The sequence below is a fragment of the Phodopus roborovskii genome, unplaced genomic scaffold, assembly GCF_943737965.1.
Source record: "Phodopus roborovskii unplaced genomic scaffold, PHOROB, whole genome shotgun sequence".
Taxonomy (NCBI): Eukaryota; Metazoa; Chordata; class Mammalia; order Rodentia; family Cricetidae; genus Phodopus; species Phodopus roborovskii.
Genome location: NW_026126407.1, coordinates 1,932,886 through 1,954,898, shown reverse-complemented (window position 1 = coordinate 1,954,898; position 22,013 = coordinate 1,932,886). Strand labels below are relative to the sequence as shown.

At 44.5% G+C, this 22,013-nt stretch overlaps 1 protein-coding gene across 1 annotated transcript in view; it reads right to left on the bottom strand.

Moving 5' to 3' along the window:
• Positions 1 to 22,013, bottom strand: part of Asic2 (acid sensing ion channel subunit 2) — a 269,070-nt gene that overhangs the window by 81,154 nt on the left and 165,903 nt on the right. The window contains exon 2 of the mRNA XM_051179795.1: positions 14,839 to 14,989. Coding sequence (XP_051035752.1) covers positions 14,839 to 14,989 — 151 coding nt within the window. The remainder of the gene's footprint in view (positions 1 to 14,838; positions 14,990 to 22,013) is intronic.

Genomic DNA, 22,013 nt, shown 5'->3' with positions numbered 1-22,013 from the left:
TGGTGAACTGCTTGAAGGTTTGGGGCTAGGTAGGGTAAAAATCAAATCCATCTCTCAGGCCTCTCATAGGTATTCACTTTCTAGGAGTCTCATCCCCCAACATCTGCAAACACCTATGGATGTCATAAGTTTTCTTTAGAGAGGAGGTGTTAGTTCATGCTGGGAAGAACTCAGTCATTTGTTGTGCCACTAACACCAGGTGGTCACCATTGAGTTAGTGTTTCTGGCTTATGCTCTATCATTTCCTGTCTTCCATTCCTCTTTGCTTGGGCTAGCCCTTCCTCAGCTCCACTTGGTTAGCCTCTACCCATCTTGCTGTCACTCCTTCCTCCAAGCTGTCCTTCCACCATTCAGTGCCCAATGTCTAGGATTTATCATCTTGACCCTTGGTTGTCTTGTTGACTGACCATTAAGATCGAGTGAATCTTTGTGGACCCCAATACATCCTATGGGCGTTTTTGTGTGTCAAAGAGCAGGAGTCTAGTAGTAAATCAGGCAGAGTCTTGGTCCTTTTGTAACTGTGTTCTGGTGTGTGTTCTGGTGTGTGTGTGTGTGTGTGTGTGTGTGTGTGTGTGTGTGTGTGTGTGTAGCAGCAGAGACATGAATAATGTCTGTGTGATTGGCATGAGTTAAGAGGAAAAGTAGGGCAGGGGCAGGGTGAGTTTGTCTTTCTTGGATGGGAGTTTGGGGAGGCCTTAGGGTCTGGCATTTGTACTACAAAACCCAAAGAAAGGGAGCAGAGAAGCTGTGAGATGACCTAGGGAAAGCCTTCTAGGTACAGTGCACTCACTCTGCATAGCTCAAGACCAGCAAGGAAGTTGGAATGGTGTAGATGTGGCCACAAGTCAGCGGGCTGATGGGAGATGTCATTCTGTAAATATGTTTCTCTTATTGGTTAATGAATAAACCACTGTTGACCAATAGGAAAGCAAGATAGGTGGGGCTAGGAGGAGAGAGGAAGAAGCAGGGAGGAGATTCAAGATGGAGGACGGAGAGAGTAGAACGCTAGCTCCTCTTTCCGGTAAGATGAGATCACGTGGAAATACTTAGATTAATAGAAATGGGTTAATATTCAAGACAGAGCTAGCCAATAAGAGAAACTAGGAGCAGGCTAACAGAATTATAGCTATCTAATACAGCGTCTCTGTGTGTTATTTGGGGCTGGCGCAGTGGTGGGACCAGATCGGCGGGGAAAGCATACTGGTAACAGCTGGTTATTTCATTTATTCTTCAAAGGTACTCTGCAAGGTCAGTATCCCTACTGCACAGATGGGTAAGCAGAGGCTCAGTGAGGTTATATGGCCTAGTTACACAAAGCAAAGCTAGAATCAAGCCTTGGCCTCCTTGCATGCGGTCTTGGTGCCTTTTGGTATGCCTGGCTATGTTCTGCACTGGGTTGGGGTCCATTGAGACTTTTTTAGGTGAGGATCCTGAGCTTCTTGAATTTTCAACCTTCTCTGGGACACATAAACCACAATATTGGCATGAGAATAGTAAGCTTTGGGTTTTCACAGGCTAACTAGATTTTTCCAGCCACACTGTGGCAGCTGCCCTTGTCTCCATTGCACTGTACTCTATTCATCTTTTAACATTATGTTCATTTTTCTGATAAAGAAACAAAAAACAAGGGAAAGTTTTCACAAACAGGTCCAGAGCCTAAGATTTGTGGCTACAGAGGATTTTGGTGTGAGGAAGGCTCTAGAACCTTTATTAATTCAATGAACTTTGCATTTTTCAGGTGAGAAGAATGAGGCTCACAGAGGAGGGAGAGGCCAATGGTAGCCTGGCAGGTGACAGCCAGATACAACAGCATCAAATACCTTGACTCCTCATATCCTTCTGTCCTTTATCAACTGGTCACATGACTCTTTGCACCTTCCCTTCCCAATAACAAGCCTATAGTGTGCAAGCTGGACAGGGATGGAGGGGAGAATATTTTAGCTTAGGGTGGGCTGGGTAGCTTCTCCTCTTTCCTCTCTAAGTTCCCAGCTCTGGTACTCAAGAGACCAGGTAGAAAGGGACTGTTGAAATCTCTTTGAGTTCAACCAGAGGCGTTATTTTGGTCCCTGTGCATGTACAGGCCCCTGACAAACAAGAGGGTCCAAAGATGTGGCAAGGGAGACAGGCAGGCTCATCAGCAGACATGTGGGCACTGGAATCAACAATCTGACTGACTTCCAGCCATGTGATGTAGGAGCTATGTGGTCTCAGACAGGTTGCATTCTCTCTTTTTTGGTTTGTTTGTTAAAATGAAATGGGGGCTGATCTTCTGGGTTAGTTTCAGCTTTAATTTTCTGTGAGCTAGGGAATGTGGTGTTCCATAGGCTCAAATATTTGAATGCTTAGTCACAGTGGAGCTGTTTGAAAGAATTAGAAGGATTAGGAGATGAGGTAGACTAGTTGGAGGAAGTGTGTCACTATGGGTGGGCTTTGAAGTTTTAAAAGCCCATGCCAGGCCCGGGCTCTCTCTGACTGGACCTGTAGATCAGGATGTAAAGCTCTCAGCTACTGCTCCAGAGCCATGAGTACCTCCGTGTTCCCCATTATGATGATGAGGGACTAAACCTCTGAACCTCTGAAACCATAAGCCAGCCCCCATTTAATTTCTTTCTTTGATAAGAGCTGCAATGGTCATGGTGCCTTTGCACAGCAATATAACAGTGACTAAGTCAAGGGTGATATGTAAATCTCTTAACCTCACTGCATCTCATTTGAAAAAACAGATTTAAAGACTAGACACGGCTGTTCAGAACTCATATCAAGTCAGATGGGGCCGGGTTTTTTCCAAATCAGGAACTGCTGTCTATCTAAAACTGGAGTGTGCATGTCATGTCCTTTCTCTTTGCACCTCCCTGGTAGACAAATCCAGGAAGGCAGTAGCTCTGAGTAAGGAAAATCCAAAACCAGTATGAGATTGGCAAGAACAAGCTTCGTTGCTTCCAGGTGACAGTTTGGGGCTACTTGAGCTTTTGGTGGAAGAAAAATCAACACTGGGTGCCCTTGCTAGATGGTTTCATTTGTCTGTTCTGGGCCAGTGTTACATATGAAGCACAGTGTTCTCACGAATCACTGGTGATCAGGGATATTCTGCTGAATGGCTGTAAGAGTTTGGGGAAAGGTGCACACTCCAACCCTTCCTGAGGAACCTTGGAACACACTAATATTTTAAGGACCACATGACATGCTGTAGGAAAAATGTGAATCTTTGTTGAACTGTTACCCAAAGAAATTAACTTTCTCTCTCTCTCTCTCTCTCTCTCTCTCTCTCTCTCTCTCTCTCTCTCTCTCTCTCTCTCTCTCTCTCTCTCTCACACACACACACACTCTCACTCTCCATGTGTGCAGGTGCAGGTATCCATGGAGACCAGAAGAGGGTGCTAGTGTTACAGGCAGTTATGAGCGGCCTGATGTAGGTGCAAGGACCGAACCCCGGTCCTCAGGTCCTCTGCAATAGCCATCTCTCTAGCACTAAACTTTTCATTTTAAAGTGGAAAGGACCAAGGTAGACCTAGTTAGATGTGGAGTTCAACCGTAGTTAAATACTTCTTACTCAGGACACTAAGGGAGATACTTGCTTCCTGGCACCTGTTAAATATGCTAAACAATGAGAGGGTTAGAATTTCCCTGTGTGTGTGTGTGTGTGTGTGTGTGTGTGTGTGTGTGTGTGTGTGTGTGTGTGATGGAACAAATAGCACCTTTTATAATGCATGGCCAGGTGTTCATGTTGGGGAAAGAAATAGGAATGTTAAATTTTGGTTAAGCAACCAAGAAGTATGGCTACACTTTGGTTTCTGCTAAGCAGAATTTTTGCAAAGTAGGGACCAGTGAAGGTGCCATGTATGGAGCTCAGTCCAGTTTCATTACAAAAATATTTATCCCAAGAAGTTTTAAAATAACGTGTTTCCCTAGTGCATTTGGGTTCAGAGAGGATAAATTGCTTGATAAGAAGGCTGATCACTGGGTTGGATGATCAGCATGTGGGAGACAGCACCTTTGAAAAGCCACTGGGAAGGCTCATGTCTCTGAAATTATAGAGGCAGTGGATGAATGTGATTCTATTTATGAAAAATTTGACAGCAGAAGTCAGGTTTGATGACATTGCTGAATGGATCTTGTAGCTTATTGCCCGATAAGTGTACCAGATTCAAAATCTATCCTAAGTGATACAGAATTCATATCAATCCTGTTGGACTATTTTCTCAATCAGTGAATATAAAAACATGGAGGTTTACATGTGTAGTGATCTAAGAGAAGGGTTTTGCTGTTAAGAAGGCCTTTGCGTGGTGGGAAACAAGTGGTCTAGGACTGAGCTTCCTACAACTGACTGTCTATGAGTTCCCAGGAACCATGGTGCAATGAGGATTCTGGGCAAGTCCTGAGATTCTGCATGCCCAGCAAGCTCCTAGCTGAGCCCAGGCTTCTGATGAGGACTGACTTTCAGACCCATAGTAGTAATTATCATAATAATTGTTACTGTGTGTATGTGTGTGTGTTCGCGCATGTGCACAAGCGCCTGAGTTGATTCCAAGGAGTTACAGGTAGTTGTGAACAGCCAATCATGGGTGCTGGAAACAGAACTTGGTTCTTCTGAAAGAATGGCAAGTGCTCTTAACTGCTGAGCCATCTTTCCAGCCCCCACATCTACTTTTTAGCAAAACACAGGCTAATTACCAGATGGTTTGGCCTCTATCTAGAAGTCAGCTTAGCCCACTCTGGGCTGATCTTGACTTTCTTCTCTCTGTACTTGAGATTTCAGCAACTCATAAGCCCATGGCCTCCTCTAATTTCCATGTATTGCCTAGCAAATGGGGAAACCGAGGTCATTTCTTCTCTGCAGCTCTCTTCAGATATTCATTTCCTCCCTTCCTGGAACTAAAGCCTCCTCCCTTGATCTCTATTTTTATTCTGGTGATTATGCACTCAGTAGCACCCATTCATGTTCCCAGACCACAATGTAAAGACTTGGCCATTCCTTAGATACTGGGTATGAAAGGGTATAAGATGAAAAGATTTTGAACGGTGACTATATGGATCCCCAAGAAAGTCTCTAGATTGTATATTCCTGAAAACCTAGTCTGGACCTTTGCCTGTATTCCTGAGATGCCTGAACACACAGTGGGTGCTCAGTGAAGATATCCTAGAGAGGAGATATGAGCACCAAGTCTGTTTCATCAGCTCTCCGGGTTTTCTCTTTGGCTGGGACCTCTAACAAGATCATATATGCTTTCTGCATCACGAGTAGCAAGTCTCCAGCAAGGCAAAAATCAGGCTGCTTCATAGATGCCTGCCTCCAATAGTGCATCTAATTAATAACACCATTCCTCCTGAGTCTTCAAGCACCTGTGGAGATGCCCACCTAGCACAAAGCCTTTCTCTGAGAGTAAGCAGGGCATCTCAGCTGGTGGTTGCGTGTCACTGTGCTCTGGACTCTCAGAATTCAGGCCAGAGCCGCTGCCTCTTATTCTTGGGAAGTCCTTAGGACCTGGCACCACGACAAGAGTTTTTACTGGGAGCAGAGATGCTGGAGAAACCATGGCAACCATCAATCTCATTCTTGTCATGTCCCATTTGTAATGGGGGGTAGAAAATATATTCTCCCTGATGGCTGCTCAGGCCTTCCAGCTATGGTAAAAATTTATGGTTATTTTTAATTTAACTTTTATATTTATCAAAGCAGTCTATGTACATAATTTTAAAAGCTAAATGGTGCTGCAAGGTACTGAATGAAAACTCATCAGTTTCCTGATCTATCTCTGCACACGCCCCTCCCCTGGATTAAGTCCCACTCTTCTGAGGCATCAACTTTAAGCTCACTCCTTGAGTTTTCTTTTCTGTGTTCATGGTCACGTTTCACAGGCAACAACTGCTTGCCAATTATGTCTTGGTGGCATAACTTTGACATGCTTTCTCTTGAGTTCTTACCATGGAAAATGAATACGTGGGCTCCTTCCATGGGATGCCTACATATTCTGGTCACCCTCAAAATATAAGTATATATTTTGGTTCATTTAGTGTTTAGCTCTTACATAACTATGACTACATAAATGTTTCCCACAATCCAGTCTTGTAACACAGAAAGGCCTGCATTTGTGTGTTGTGTATATGGGTACATGTGTGTGGATAGATGGCACATGTGTGAAGGTTAGAGCATAACATCAGGTGTTTTTCTGTTTGACACAGGGCCTCTTACTGGCCTAGGACTTCAAATAGGTCATGTTACCTGGCCACTGAGCTCCAGGGACCCACCTGTCCTCATCTTGCATCTTGCTACTGCTGGGATTCTATCCACAAACCACTGTGCCAGCTTTTTATTTGGGTCCTGGGGATCTGAACGCAGGTTCTCATGCTTTTGAAGGAACCGCTTTACTGACTGAGACATCTCTCCAGCTCCATAGATGGTTGTGATCTCAGTTTTTCTAACCCTTGCCATTCCCATCTTTTGGTTTTGTGTGACTTATAGTTTAGCTTGCTCATTTGTCCCATTCCTCTCCCTTGAACCCTGGCGTGGGAGCAAAACTCTGAAATGCCTTTTAGGACAGTGGCCGGGTCCACAAAAGTGATCCCTCCTGGAGCCCATATCTGCCTGCTCTGCTTTGGACTCTCTGGCATCTCCTCACACCTGCCCTTTTCTCCATCCACATCTGGAATTCTCCTTAAGCCAGGTTCTCTGTTTCCTCTGTCCCCAGACTCTCACAGCATCCTCCTTCTGGCTTTGTTCTCTCCTCCCTCAGGAACCTCTAGGAAAATCTACCGTAGATAGTGAGTGTAGGATTCTGTATGGGACAAGAAGGGCCATGACCTCACCTCCAAAGATGCTCTGCCTCCCTTGTGTGGTTCTGATTCCAGACCCCAGGAGGACGACTGCTTCCTTCCTCTCCAGAAACATTTAAGAAGACCTTTTTCTTTTTTAATTTCTGTCAACCCAGATTTTGCATCTCTGTGTCTTGACCCATGTGTTCTGTCTCTAACACAGACAGGGCCACATCACTTCCTTCCCAATGTCCTCCCTGGCCCTTCTGTCATTCTAGAACTCCTCTTATAGAGATGTTAATTTTTTTTTCTGCATTGATTCTTTCATTTTCCTCTCCCATTAGCATCTGCTGGTGTTTTACTTTTCACTTTTGGGGTAGAACTGCTAAATCCTATAGATTATATTTTAATATATACAATTATATTTTAATTTTCATTTGTTATTTTCCTCAAAATGTCCCTTTTTAATTTTGTCCTGTGCATCTGTGGGTGCATCTGTGGATGTATTATTGCTTCTTCTCTGTCTGAGGATGCTAATTAAATCATTTCAGTGTTTCTGTCTGTTTTGTGCATTTATTTTTTTCATTTATTAAATACTATATATTACTTAATATGACCAAGGTGATTTTTCTAAGCCCATCATTTATATTAACTCATACTTCAACCTATCTAATAACACAGAAAAGAAAATCAAGCAGCGAGTGAGCTTAAAGTAGATGCCTCAGAGGAGTGGGACTTAATGGGAGGGGGCTGCAGAGATGGATCTATTGGCAGCTTTCCTGAGGTTCAGCTGCTCTCCAGACCTGCTGAGAGCCCCTTTTTCCATCCCCTCAGGAGGGGATGATATTCAGAGCAACTCTATGAGGCAGACATATTGAATGAGCCATCATGTTCATATCAGTAACCTCCAGTCCCCATTTGCTTTGATTTTGTGTGTGTGTGTGTGTGTGTGTGTGTGGGTGGGTGTGGGTGTGGGTTTCATGTATGGAGGTTAGAGGACAACCTTGGATGGAGCCTTCTACCATTTAGGTAAGATATGGTCTCTCATTGACTGGAAATGTCCCTACATAGACCAGGTACAGCTAGCTGGGTATTATAAGCTTCCAGGAATATTCCTGTCTCTACTTCTCATCTCTTTATCTCTAGAATGACAGGCCTGTGTCACCATACCCACTTTTTTTATATGGCTTCTGGCAATCCAAACCTCATCCCTCACATTTGCAAGGCAAACACTTTACTGACTAGTCTGCCCCACCATCCTCCCACTCAGTAGTTTTCAGACTGGGTTCCCTGGAGCCCTGGGACTTTCCAGGGTGGACCAGGGTTGGCCATAGGAAGCAAGGGAGAGAAGCAGACTGGAATCTCCACCTCCAGATGAACCAGAGATGTATCACTCTCATCTTTCTTTGTGGGGAGCATGTTAAACCTTTCCTTCAACATAATGATTCCATTCTCATAAAGAGTAGAGGACCAGGTAGAAAAGGAGGCCAGGCAGGCCTACCACCATGTGTCACTCATTTTCCAGAGACACCACCCAAACCACTCCTCTTTAGCTATCTTCCTAGCAACACTTTTATAGTGACAATTTGCACATTAAAAGGGTTTGGTGGATGGAGCATTGTTGCTTTGGGCTTCTGATTCAGGTTTTAAGCTTAATTCAGCTGCTTCATCCACTTAACTAGGTTGCCCCTGGGGAGCTCACTCAACTTCTCTGGGTCCTAGTTTCTTCATCTTCCACTGGGTACTGTAACTCCTCATTACCAGGGGATCAGGAAGGGGTCATGAGATAGATGTTTGTGGCACCCAGTAGCTGATCATTAATGCTTGTTTCTTCTTCATCTTGGCTCTGGCAGTATGCATAATTCAAATGATACTTTTTTCTCCATCAACAAACACTTATTGTTCTGTGAGATCCAGATCCAAGACTCTAGGGGCTTATGTTTTAGTGGGAAGGGACAGACAAAAAATTTATGTAGCATATTTGAAGGTAGGACACATTATGGATGAAAGGACCAGTTGAACAAGTGAGAGATAAGGAGTGGAAATAGGTGGGATCACAGTTGTAAAAACAGAATCCAGGGTATTAGGCCCCACCCAGTAGGTAATAACGGAGAATAAACTGGGCAGAAGAGGCAATTAGCCAGGTAAGTACCTAAGTAATAGATTATAAGTACAGAGAATAGCAAATACAGGTGCCCTGAAGGAAGACAGTCCTGAATGTTCCAGAAGCATCAAGGAAGCCAGTATACTCAGAGTCAAGTCAATGAAGGAGGCATTAGGAGGGGGTAGGACCCAAGGAATGATGGGGGCTGCCTTTACCATGCTACAGCACAGATTTAAAAAATAATTCCTCTGCTCAGAAATATATCTGGCATAATATCACATTCGTGCATACTTAACACTAGGATTTGGGAAAATAGAAGCAGATTATACTTGATTACAACAGTGTATTTTGCATTGAAATGAATGAGAGGTAGAAGACCCGGAAGAGGGGCCCCTGGTTGTCATCGTTCTTGTGTTTGAGCAATAAGAACTGAAGCTTTCTAAGCACAGACTCTGGTCTCTTCAGATGCAGCCCCTCTCAGCCCCTTGTCCTGGCCCATCTCTTCCAGCCCAGCTCTCTGAGGGACTTCCTCCTCTCCACCTCCATCCAATTTCCCTAGGATCTACTGCAGAGTCCCCACTGGAAGGGAACACCCCTACTCACTGTTGATTGGCCCAGAGGTGGGTCACTCAACTCAGCTGGGTCAATAACTACCTTCTTTGCCCTCTCCCTCTCTTCCTCCCTCTCTCCCTCCCTCCCTCTCTCTCTCTCTCTCTCTTCTGTGAGTGTGTGTGTGTGTGTGTGTGTGTGTGTGTGTGTGTGTATGTTTCAATGGGAAGTCAGTGGTGCAATTAAAATAGACTGGTTGGTGTGGCAGGATCTGAAACATTCTTTAACTGCTGAATATATACATACATAGAAAAAACCCGTGTCTAGTGAGGGAGAAGGGTAAGGATCCAGAGGCAGGCAGGTGAGAACACCCAGGGAATAGGCACCTTGGTCCCAGCACTCTCTGAGCTGCAGCCCTCTTCTCCTGCCGGCTGGTGGTTGGAGCTTGTCTCAGATTCCAAGGGCAATACATTCTTTTGATGCCTAAGCTTGTTTGATTCAGGTTCCTCTTATGTGCAACCCAGATAACCCACTGCCTATTTCTTTTATCTTTGAAGTTACTCAGAGGTATCTACACAGAGTTTCATTTTTAACAACCTCCCACCTGTCTTCAATTTAATTTCCGTTAGAAAACTCTGGCCGTGAAATCTGTACTTCTCTGGTCTAGGATGGCTTTCTCCAGAAGTATATTTTGCGAGCTCTTTTATGGAAAAGGAGGGTTCCATGGCCAAAGGCATTTAGAAAATAAATGCTGTGTACAATATATCTGTCTTGGAAATTCATGATGCAGCATATTAAAGAATTCCTGCAATGAATAAAGGTGTATCACACGGTCTAACCAGGGCTTCCTGGATTCTTTTTCTGACTCCAGATCCTTTTTATTTGTGGAACATATCAAGTTCCAAAAACTTCTGATGCTCCATAAGACCCATTTTTGGGCACCCTGTCTAGGTTCATATGCAACATCAAAATGGGAGATTGCCAGGGTGCCCCACTTAGAGATAGTTGATACCCAGGGCTCCTTAATGTGGGTCATTAGCAGCCTGGTGGAAGGGGGCATTTGTGATCATTTTCATGGAGTTACCATCTATTTACTAAGCATGAGGCCACAGTGGTCTGTCATTAGCTGGAATTGCATCCAGAGGAGGGCCCTTGTACTGTCTTTGCTTCTTTCACTTTTTGAGAATGAAGCTATCCACAAGGCCAGAATCTCAAAAATTCCCTCTCAGCAGGAGGGGGTTTTCTGATATCAAGGGCAACCAGGATTCCTGTGAAATTGTGAGATCTCTAGATTGTCCTTTCCTGTGGAGTGTGAGGAATGCTGTCTTCTGAGCCCCTCAGCCATCCTGAACAGCCAGTGAATTTCAGTTTTCACTCACCTCTGCTTTACAGATGAGAAAACTGAAGTTCCTCTACTTGTTCCAAGACACATAGTTAGAAATGGACAAGTTAGATTTGACCTTGGGGCTGCATCATCCTGTTATGCCATTTTCTCTGTTCTATTCCACTGCCTGGGTCATTAAGCCGTCTGTGGCCACTCTCCCAGCAGCCATATTTTTTTTCTCTTCTATCCTCACCCAAACATTTCCTATAGGGGGCTTTGGATCCTTCCTTCAGGAATTGAGACATAAGGTATTCATGGAAGCAAGATGGCATCTGTGTGGCCATGTTGCTTGGTAGGTCAGGAAAACTGTTTTTGGTGGTTGTGGCAGAACTGTTGCTCACAAACATCTGAAAAGCCTGGTCCAGATGACCAGCTCTCAGGGATGTCAGAGCTAAGTGGGAACACAGACTTTTATCCTGCTGCATGTAAGTTAGGGAGATTTTACTTCTCAGCTGAAGCAACTGAGAGATACCCATCATGTGGGGATCGATGACCACTGGCAGCTCTGTCTAACTGGGTACTCAGGTGAGAGGTGCTGTGGAGGAGACAGTTCTATTGTAGGAAAGTACCTGTCATTGTAGCTGGTCATCTTCAGGTCAGCTTTGGCAGCTGGAAGGCAGGGCCATGGAGAAGCCAGACCTCAGGCTGTTCCTTAGAGATAGTAAGTATGCAGCTTAGTCATCGGGGAGTTGCACTACTTGGAAGGATTAGGAGGTGTGGGCTTCTTGGAAGAAGTATGCCACTAGGGGTGGGCTTTAAGGTTTCAGAAGCTGAAGCCAGGCCCAGTGGCTCTCTCTTCCTGCTGCCTGTTGATCTGAATGTAGAACTCTCAGCTCCTCCTTCAGCACCATGTCTGCCTGCATGCTGGTATGCTTCCAGCTATGTTGATAATGGACTAAACCTGTGAAACTGTAAGCTAACCCCAATTAAATGTTTTCCTTTATGAGTTGCTATGGTCATGGTGTCTCTTCACATCAATAGAACAATCACTTAGAAAGAAGTTAATACCAGGGAGTGGGGGTATTGTTTTGATAAGCTTGACCATGCTGTTTGTTGGTAGAATATAGATTTTAGGACTTTGGATTAGGAAAGCAGTTGAACACTTTAAAGTGGGGCTTAATTGGCCATACTACTAGGAACATATAAGACAGTGCTGAGGGCAATTTGAACTATGGGGGCCAACCTCAAAGAGTTTTAGTGGGGGATAATATAAGGAAGTGGCCCAGAGATCATTATTGTAATATTTTGGCAAAGAATGTGGCTGCCTTTTGACCTTGTCTAGAAAATCTTCCTGAGGCAAAATTGAAGCATTTTTGATTAATGGTGTTGGCAGAGGAGATTTCAAGACAGCCTACTATTAACCGTGTCATGTAGTTATTAGTGGGCACTCTTATGCAAGTCTATAATGAAAAGGAGCAAGATGAGAAAGAAAAAATACAAAATGTACAGTTTGAGGAGAAAAGAAGCACCAGGAATTGTGATGGAGTCAAGTCCAGTTATCAAAGAGATAAAAAGTTTAAGGAAGATCCTGATGCTAAATTGAATAAAGGGAGTGGGGACCACAGGGTAAGGCCCCACCCAACAAAGCTTCTGCCTTGTGAAAAGGAATAAAAGAAAAGCTTGAGCAGTGAAGGGAACCATATAAAACAGAAAGCCCGTGAAAATGTATTTGAATGAGTGGACCGAATTCAAACCCCCAGCAAAGAAACAAAACTTGGCAGCTTTAGCCACATGGTTTTGTCTTTAGAGACAAGGACAAAAGAAAGATGTTGTGGAATCTCCCTTCATGGCTAAAGAAAGCTGCTGAGGCCAGGTACGTGGCAGGGGTATTCCTGAATGGAGGCCTAGAGAGGTCATTTCATGAAGCTGTGAAGGTGAAGCCTGGATTGTGTTAGAGACTCCAAGGTGAAATCTGGATTGTGTTGTAGATCCCATGATGCTGGAGATGCCAGAGGCATGAGATACTTGCTGAGAGTTGAAGACTAGATGTGGAACCAGCCCAAGAGAGAAAAGTGTGTTGCAGTCAACAAAGCTGAAAGGAGTTGGAGATCTGAGGAGCCCTTTGACATCAGACATGGTGATGCACAGTTTGGACTTTGCCCAGCTGATTTTCAGACTTTCTTTGGTCCAGTGTTTCCTTCTCACTTTGCTCTCTTTCCTTCCTTTTGGAATGGTAATATATATCCTGTGCCATTGTATGTTGGAAGTATGTGATCTGCTTTTTGATTTTGATTTTATAGGGGCTACTACAGTAAGAGGTTTGCTTGAGTCTCAGAAGAGACTTTGAACTTTGGAATTTGAAAGTGTTAAGATTGTGATAGACCATGGGGACTTTTGAGGTTGGACTGAATACATTCTTTTTTTTTTTTCTCATTATGATTTGGATATAATCCTACATGAGCAAAAGGGTAGAATGTGGAAATCTGAATAATAATGCCCCCTATGTACTCATATATTTGAATGCTTGGTCACCAAGTGAAATAATTAGAAAGTGTGGCCTTATTGGGGTAGGTATGGTCTTTTTGGAAGAAGCATGTCACTGGGGGTGGGCTTTGAGGCTTCAGAAGCAAGTGGTAGGCCCAGAGGTGCTTGCTCTCTCTCTCTCTCTCTCTCTCTCTCTCTCTCTCTCTCTCTCTCTCTCTCTCTCCCTGCTGCTTGAAGACTCAGATGTAGAACTCTCAGCTACCTTTCCAACACATGTCTGCTTGCATGCTGCCATGTTTCTCACCATGATGTCAATGGACTAAATATCTGAAACCAATCTAGCCCCAATTAAATGCTTTCTTTGATAAGAGTTGGCATGGTCATGGGTCACAGCAATAGAACACTGACTAAGATACTCTCTGCTGTGCCCTGTGCACAGCATTACTACTATACTTATATCTCTGGCTGTTAGTTACTCTTGGACACATCTTGATAGTCTCTTTCTGGTGAAATTTTTGATTCTCATGGTTATATCACATTGCCTTCTCCTCTTCCTGACCTTCCTATAGACACCTTTTTGATGACATTAGTCTCACCTAGATAATTCAGGACAATCTCAAGACCCCATTCAAAAATATCATATATATCCAGAGCCTTTTTCTTTGTTCCCACTTCTACCATAGTGCATTTCTTCCTTTTGTGATCAACAACTTAGTCTCCTCTCACCCTTACCATGTGGTGGTTTGAAGAAAAATGGCCCCCATAGGCCCATAGGGGGTGGCATTATTAGGAAGTATCACCTTTTGGATTAGATGTGGCCTTTTTGGAGAAAATGTTTCACTGGTGGTAGGCCTGGAGGTTTCAGAAGCTCATGATAGGCCCAGTGGCTCACTTACTTTTCCTGTTGTCTACCAATTCAGATGTAGAACTCTCAGGTACCTCTCCAGTACCATGTCTGCCTGCACACTACCATGATTACTACTATGAAGACAATGGACTAACCTGTGAACTGTAAGCCAGTCCCAGTTAAATGTTTTCCTTATAAGAGTTGCTGTGGTCATTGTGTCTCTTCACAGCAATAGAAACCCTAACATACCATAACATTCTTGCTCTGATTGCTATTGATAAATTACAGAATAGAAAGATGAATACTTGAGCTAGGCACACCCAGAACTCCAGGGCCTTACATGGGCATGGTGCCATGGCCCCAGGTCCATGTTCATTCATTTTCCAACACCTCCTAGCCTCCTCTACTTGTCCCCAGGCAAATCCTGGTATCCTTTTAGTTGGCCTTCATGGATAGATCTAGTATCTGGAATGACTCAGAGGAACATGTTGTTCTATTTCACTTTCTTCTCCTCAAATCAAGCCACTCACCCATCCAATCATATCAGTTCTTCTGAATCTTTTTCTATACCTCCTCTCCCTGCTTCCTCTCTCCCTTTAGTACTCACATCTTTTACCCATAACCTCGAGGAATCTGAGGGAATCACCAGACCAGGAACAGCCTCACCATCTGTCAGAATATACCTTGCTTGAGATCAGCCCACCTGGCTCACACCAGCCTTTCTAAGGGAGGCCTGCATCCCTCACCACCACCCAGTGCCATAGTCTGGGCCCAGCTCACCTGTCTCTCCCCAGATGGGCAGGTACTCATCTTGCTGAATGTCCAGCATGATCTCCAGCCCGTTGCCCGTCCCCCCCTTGACTGTGGTGAGCAGAGGCTTGCCATCCTCGCCTGAGTTAAACATGTAACACTTCCCATATTTTGTAAACACCTGAAGGAGAGAAGAAAGAGAGAAAGAGAGAGAAAAGCACATGGTGACATCAGATTGAGCTCCAGGGATGGGCAAGACCATAGAACTCCCACAGCAGGCCAGAGTCCCTACAGCCCATTAATTTTAATCCCCTTGTATCAAAGATTTCACCAATGATTTCTTATCTTGTCTGATGGCTGTATGCTTGCTAAGTAGGATTTTGGTAACAAAGAAGAAACGTGGCTACTCCCTGGGGCTTGCTGTATGGTTATCTGACCTCCTTCTGGGTACTCCCCTTTGAAAATGCCTTCCACTTACAAGCATTAAACATCATCTTGAAACTCTTGATCCCCCAGGTTTAGGCTCCTTCCTGAGCTGCAGATACAATGATACTACATCTGATAAACACCTTTCAGACATCCCACAGATGCCCTTTGCTCAGCCTGTCCTAGAAGGCACAGGACTTTCCCCAATATTCTACTTATGTTGCTCTTTGTTCTGCATCACAAACATTTCCTTCTAAAGGCTAGAGAGAGGTACATTAAGAGTTATGAAATAATGAAACTTACAAGGCACAGGAAGTAAACAAAATCCACAAATTACAGGAAATTTCTACAGCTCACAAGAGTCACAAGGCAAGCTGGTTCACTAGGCTACATCTTGGTGGAACTCTCCTTTGTAATCAGTGCCGCAGATGAATGGATAAACATTTGTTTGCCTCTCCCTGGGGGAAGCCACATACCACCTCACCCAACAGTTCCCAGAATCCTCATGATGGGGAATAGCATCTATTTGTCAAGGGGCTCAAGTTAGATGCTCCAGTCTCACTGTCTAGTCTTTCTTTTCCTCTTCCCATATATAAGCAGCCAACAAGGTTCATCAATGCCTTGTGTTTAGCCATTTTCTCTTATCCTGTTGGATATTAGGACTCAGTCCTTACTTGTCACTGCTGCTCTGTTTTCCTAGCTGGCTCCTGGAGTTCCAGACAACTATCTCTAGCCACCCTAGAAGCTTATCTTTCTGAAACTGAAACCTTATTGCTGTTGATCCTGTGCTGAAAATCCTGTGCTGGTCATCTCCTTCAGGTTAAAATCTACAACCTCTTTACCCAGCCTTCTATGATGTGCTTTTCACATATCTGCCACTTTCTGTCCTCTTCTTGCCTGCCTGAGCCTGTAGGTATCATGAGATGGACAAGTTCATGGTCTCAGGGACTATATCTGATTGCATACTCATGCATCTTCCCCCAGTAGCTCACACAGTGTCTGGCACACAGACACCATAATACATGTTGAATGAATGGATGGATGAGAGAGTGGCGGTAGAGTCAGACCAATACATCTATAGCACTGGAGTATACTCTTGCTGGTCTACCTGCTTCTGGTTTTCCACTTGCTGCTTCTGTATCCTGTAATGCTGCTCATTCTTCTCCGCATGAACAACCGCTCAGTCCCCAAGGCTGAACCAATGAGGTAGACTTCCAGGCTGGGCGACCCTTCTTTCTCGCTTCTCCTTTTGTCTTCCCCATAGCTCCCATCATACTGAATGCACCTCTCCTGAACTTGGCTCTGCTTTCCCCTTCTGAATCCGAGCACTTAGCTGGCACACAACACAGGCTTGCTCTATTTTTGCCTGATGAAAGCATGATCATAGAGTCCAGGGCAAGGGATGAGAGATCTCTGTCCAAGTTTTCACATTGTCCCTCAGCATTTTGGTATTGAATGAACCAAATAAACCCTTTAAGGCACGGTACCTCTGTCTGTAAAATGGTGGTTCTACTTCAGGCCTCTACTGCATCTCAAGATCACAGAGAGGATCAGATGAGATATTCATACAAAATGCTCTATGAACTTTTTGTAAATGTTAGTCTTTTTTTTCCTTTTCCTTTTTTCTTCTTTCTTTTTCCTTTTTCTTTTTTGTTATGTAACCACTTTGCAACCTCAAGCTGAAGCCAAATACATCTGGCAAGATTGGCTGGAAGAAAGCCATGCTGACTGGATTGGATTCCTGCAGCAGCTGAGATCTGGGTGTAGGCCACTTCTCTCTGGTTCCCTGCCACTCAGTCAGGGCCAGGTTGGGTGTAAGTGCCTAGGGACTGCCTTTCTTGTGTAGCTCTTAAGGGCCACATGAAAGGAAGGCAAAGGGCACTATGTGTCTATCACCGTGTTGGACTTTGACTAGTTATTGCATTTGGCCTTCACAGCTGTGACCATGGATGGGTACTGCAGCTCCTATTGTGCAGAGATGGAAACCAAGGGTCAATACAATCTCACAACCAGTAACAAGAGAAACTGGACTTCAAATCTATGTCTCTTTCTGGGTGTGCTAACACAAGAGTCTGGGTCATTGGGTCACCTCCCAGAGGAAGTGCCTTCCTCTCTTCTCCACTTTGCTTGTTTTTAATCAGCCAGTCATTATTCATGCGTGTGTGCTCCTACAATGTGCAAGGAACAGAGTGGTTGTATAAATCTAGGACTTACTGTCTGCCTTTAGCATCTGCAAAGAAGGTGTAGTAGAACTGCAGGTCCTACATCTTCTCTGATATACAGAATAGCTCCAAATCGCGGGCTAGCCGTTCTGTGTTTCAGGAGGACCAAGTTGGTCTCTCGGCTTCATGGTGGGAGAGAATAACTGGAATGATACACAGCCCAAAGCAAACAGTTTCTCTGAGAACTGAACTTGGTGATTGAACTCTGCTAATGAACCTGTCCCCTGGAGAGGTGCTTGTAAGACCACTGTAAAGAGCAGAGTATTTTACAGTGAGCACATCCATTGCAAGGGGCTGAATATGTCAGGAATGACTTCCGGAATGCTCCTTCATTCCCTTCTTTTCCTTAATTTGTGTAGATGCTATAAACACCAAGTCTCCAATACTGCCCATATGTACAATTGGCCTATCCACATGGCGAGATTCGTTGGTAAAAGTAAATTCCAGCTTAGTGTCTAATTATTGCACATCTCAGCTGCCCCAATTAACTTCTTTTTCCTCCACTATTTAGCCCTTGACCTTTAGAATATTGGGCTGAGGATAGAATATGCTGTCAACTCCTGAAGTGAGCCCAGATTCTAGCCCTGCCACACACGTGCTCTGCCAAGTGCCTTGCTTGATAAAAGGCAGTGACCACCCCCTATCCCTGCCCTGAGCAACAGAGACCCTGAGCAACAGAGAAGGATGGAGTCATCCAGGAGACCACCTAATGCTTCCCCCTCCCTCTCCCTTTATAAATAAGGGTAGGAAGGCCAGGGAGGTTGTCAGCTGCCCTAGGTTGCACAGTGAAGATGTGTTGAAGTGAAACATGAACTCATCACTGAAATTTATATCCTTTTTCTTTTTTTTTTTTTTTTTTTGTGGTGGTGTCCCTCAGGTAGGGGCTTTCTTTGGTCCCTCCCACATCAACTTCTGTTAATTACTGGTTATCTGCTCAATTCAGGCTCAGGGGGAGCTGAAGCCAGTCAGATCTAGTCTTTATGAGAAGGGAGTGGAAAGTCCCTTACAGTAGGGTGCACAGATATTTACACTCTCCATTTTGCCAGGCCCTTGCCAGGCTGGGTCCTCACTCCAGCCCAGATGGTAATTGTTGCCAGTGCACTCACATTGGGTTGATATCTGCCGCCCTTACTCTTGGGGAAAGGGTACTAGGGCTTATGGGAACTCATCTAACAGAGTGGGTCAGGGTTGGGCACCACACTGACCATTGTCAAATCTGATGGACTATGGTCTATGGCAGTCAGGTTCTTTCAGGTCCAATTGCTGTGTTGCACTTCCCTCCAAGCTTAAAACCTTCCATCTTGTAGGGAAAATTCATTAAGATGTTTACAGGGAGGTGAGCCACCAGGATGTTCTAAGGGGAACATCCTGCAGGGAAACTCATTAAGACAGGAAGTCAACAACTCAAAATAGCTTCAGGAAGTCTGTGAAACTGACCAGATTCACTGGGCCCCTCTCTCCACAAGCATATACAAGCTGTAAAGATTGCTGAGACACTGTCAGAGGAGTTCAGCTGTCAGAAGATTCTCTGAGCAGGAAGAAGCAGAGCTCAGTAGAGCTACCTACAAAAGCCACCCCAGCCAACCGGCTGTGCACAGCTGTGCAGTGCACTCCCAGTTTCTGGCTTTTGTGAACATTCAGTCATGCTGTGGTGGGCTTTGGGTGGTGGAGTCATGTCATTCTTGGTCCTGTAAGTAACCTCCCGACCACATTCCTATAAGTTACCTCAGTAAAACTCATTGGTTCACCATGTTAAACTAGAGTGGTGTCCACACTTTGGTCTGTTTTCTTTGGCTCCCTGTCTGGGATGAGTAGATGTGCTCATACCTCCCCAGGAATAGTGTCACATAACAGGCCCAGCAGGAAGAAGTCTAAGGCTTTTGGTTAAAGTCCCAGACCCCCTGGAATCTTGCAAATCCTCCTACTCCTTTCTTCCCCTTTCACACTTCCCCAAAAATTCCGTTCTAGGACATTCCCAGACTCTTCTCCCACAGGGCCTGTCTACAGGCAGTTTCTTCTGCTTGCAATATTCTCCCCACATATTTTGCATGTCTCAGGCTTCTACTTAACCGTCATCTCCCCAGACATGCCTTATTCATCTATCTCAGTCTCTGACTCCAAGATCTACTTTGGTTCAGCTTTCTTGCCTTATTATCTCACACACTCTGTGTTTCTCTGCCATAGGTTGTAACTAGATCATTGTTTATTTGTTGGCTATGTCTTCCACTAGACTTTAAGCTTCTAGAGGACATAAAGTGTGTGTTTTGTTGAATAGATGAATGAATGAGTGAATGAAAATGAATGGGTTCCAAGGTGTTGCTGCCCCACATCCCCTTGTCTACCCTCTAACAGGTGTGATGGGAGATGCCATTCTGTAAATATGTTTCTCTTATTGGTTAATGAATAAAGCACTGTTGGCCAATAGGAAAGCAAGATAGGTGGGACTAGCAGACAAGGAGGTTTCGGGAAGAGGTAGGAAAGGGTTCAACATGTAAGACTAAGAGAGCAGAACTCCTAACCCTCTTTCTGGTAAGATAAGACCAGGCGAAAACACTTAGATTAAGAGAAATGGGTTAATATTTAAGACAGAGCTAGCCAATAAGAAACACTAGTAACAGGCTAACAGCTTTATATCTAATACAGTGCCTCTGTGTGTTATTTGGGGCTGGCACGGCTGTGGGACCAGGCTGATGGGAAAACCTGCTTGTAACACAGGTGCACTTGGGAGCTGGCTGGCCACACCTGGTTCTGTCCAGTAATCATGCTGAAGTCTTATCCAATTCTCTCCCCTCCCCTGTCTCCTACCCAGCTTCCTCTTTACCTGCACCAAGCATATTTGCATCTCTATCAGGGTGCAAGAGCAAATAATTCTATCAGGAGCTAAGATGGTGGGGAGACAGTTTACCTTTGTGTGTGCAACCCTGGGGCTCTTAGAAAACACAGTGCCTACTGGTTGGTTCCTTCGACTGCCTCAGTTCCTGGACTGTGGAGTCTGCCATGCTGCCTTGTTTTTCTGAGATTATTTCCCTCTCCGCTCAGCATCAAAGGCTGCTGAGCTATTTACACAAAGCATATTTTTCTACAAACTTCGGACAAGATACAGCTCTCTGCCCCATTTTAGGATATAATGATGGGTAAGTGTAACACATGCTTCAGATTTACACCTTATTGCCCCGGGCAGAAAATTACAATTTATTTAAGTATGGACTGTCAGGCCAAGCTCTCTGCTTCTCCAGAGCTGCCATTCTTTCTGGCATTTCTCTGCCAGAGACTAAGAGCTGATAGCCCCATTCATGGCTAGCAGGGATGGGTTTGCCGATTGCTGCAAGTCTAGAATAGCTTTGAGTTGGATTGGTTTGTAAGATTTAAGCAAGAATTAAATGTGCATGCAGCCAGGTAGTGGTGGTGCATGCCTTTAATTCCAGCACACAGGAAGCCGAGGCAAGGTGGCTCTCTGTGAGTCTGGGGCTAGCCTGGTCTACAGAGTGAGTTCTAGGACAGTCAGAGTTATATAGACAATCCTTATCTTGAAAAACCAAAACTGAAAGGAAGGAAGGAAGGAAGGAAGGAAAGAAGGAAGGAAGAAATTGTGCATGCCTCAAACTGGAATCTTTAGATGAGCTGAGAATGCAACTCATGACATGATGCTAACTGCTAGTATCTCCATGATGCATTGTTCTTAGGTTACAGTGTCTGCAAATCCCTTCAACTTTCTAAGTGGCTCTATGAGATTGGAGGGAAGGAGGCTTGGCAACTCCCAAGTCTGCTCAGTGCACTTTCACATTCTTCCTTAGGTGGTCCTAACCATCGGGAGAGTCAGACATCTTACGTGGTTGTGGAAACAAGAGACTGGGATCTTTCTGTCAATAAAGTTAAAAAGAAGGAGCCATAGGATTTCCAGACAGGATGGGGTCAAGGCAGCTTGCTCAGAGCTTGTCAAGTCTGTGGCCCTGAATACTCATGGGCCATTCCTAAGTCCAGTTTTCTTTTCTTTTGCACATAGGACATCATACTCTTGCTTGAGCTACAGAGTCCAATGGAAAGAATGGCAGTGGCTGTGCTTGCGAAGTTGATGAAATAGTAGGCATCATCATTTTAGGGACCACACCAGAGAGAGGATTTGTGCTTGCTCTTTCAGCAGAAGAGAGATATGCTATAGAAAAATGCATACGCATAGATGTGTAGTTGAAAGTTTCTCTCTCTCCCAGGCCCACTGGACCATTATCTCTCCTGCCTGTCAGGTGTTCTGCATCCACTTATGAAATAGCACTCTGAGGCTTAATATCAATTACAATTTTTTGGTCAATGGCTTAGACATGTTACTGGCTAGCTCTCTATTATAAATTAACCCATTTCTATTAATCTGTGTATTGCCATGAAGCTGTGGCTTACTGGTAATGCTCCAGCATGTTACTCCTTTGGTGGCTACATGGTGTCTCCCTGACTTCACATTCCTTCTCTCAGCATCTTTGTTTGTATCTCTCACCTAGCTATATTCTGCCTGGCCAATGGCAGAAATAGCTTTTTCTCATCAGCTAATAAAAGCAACCCATATTT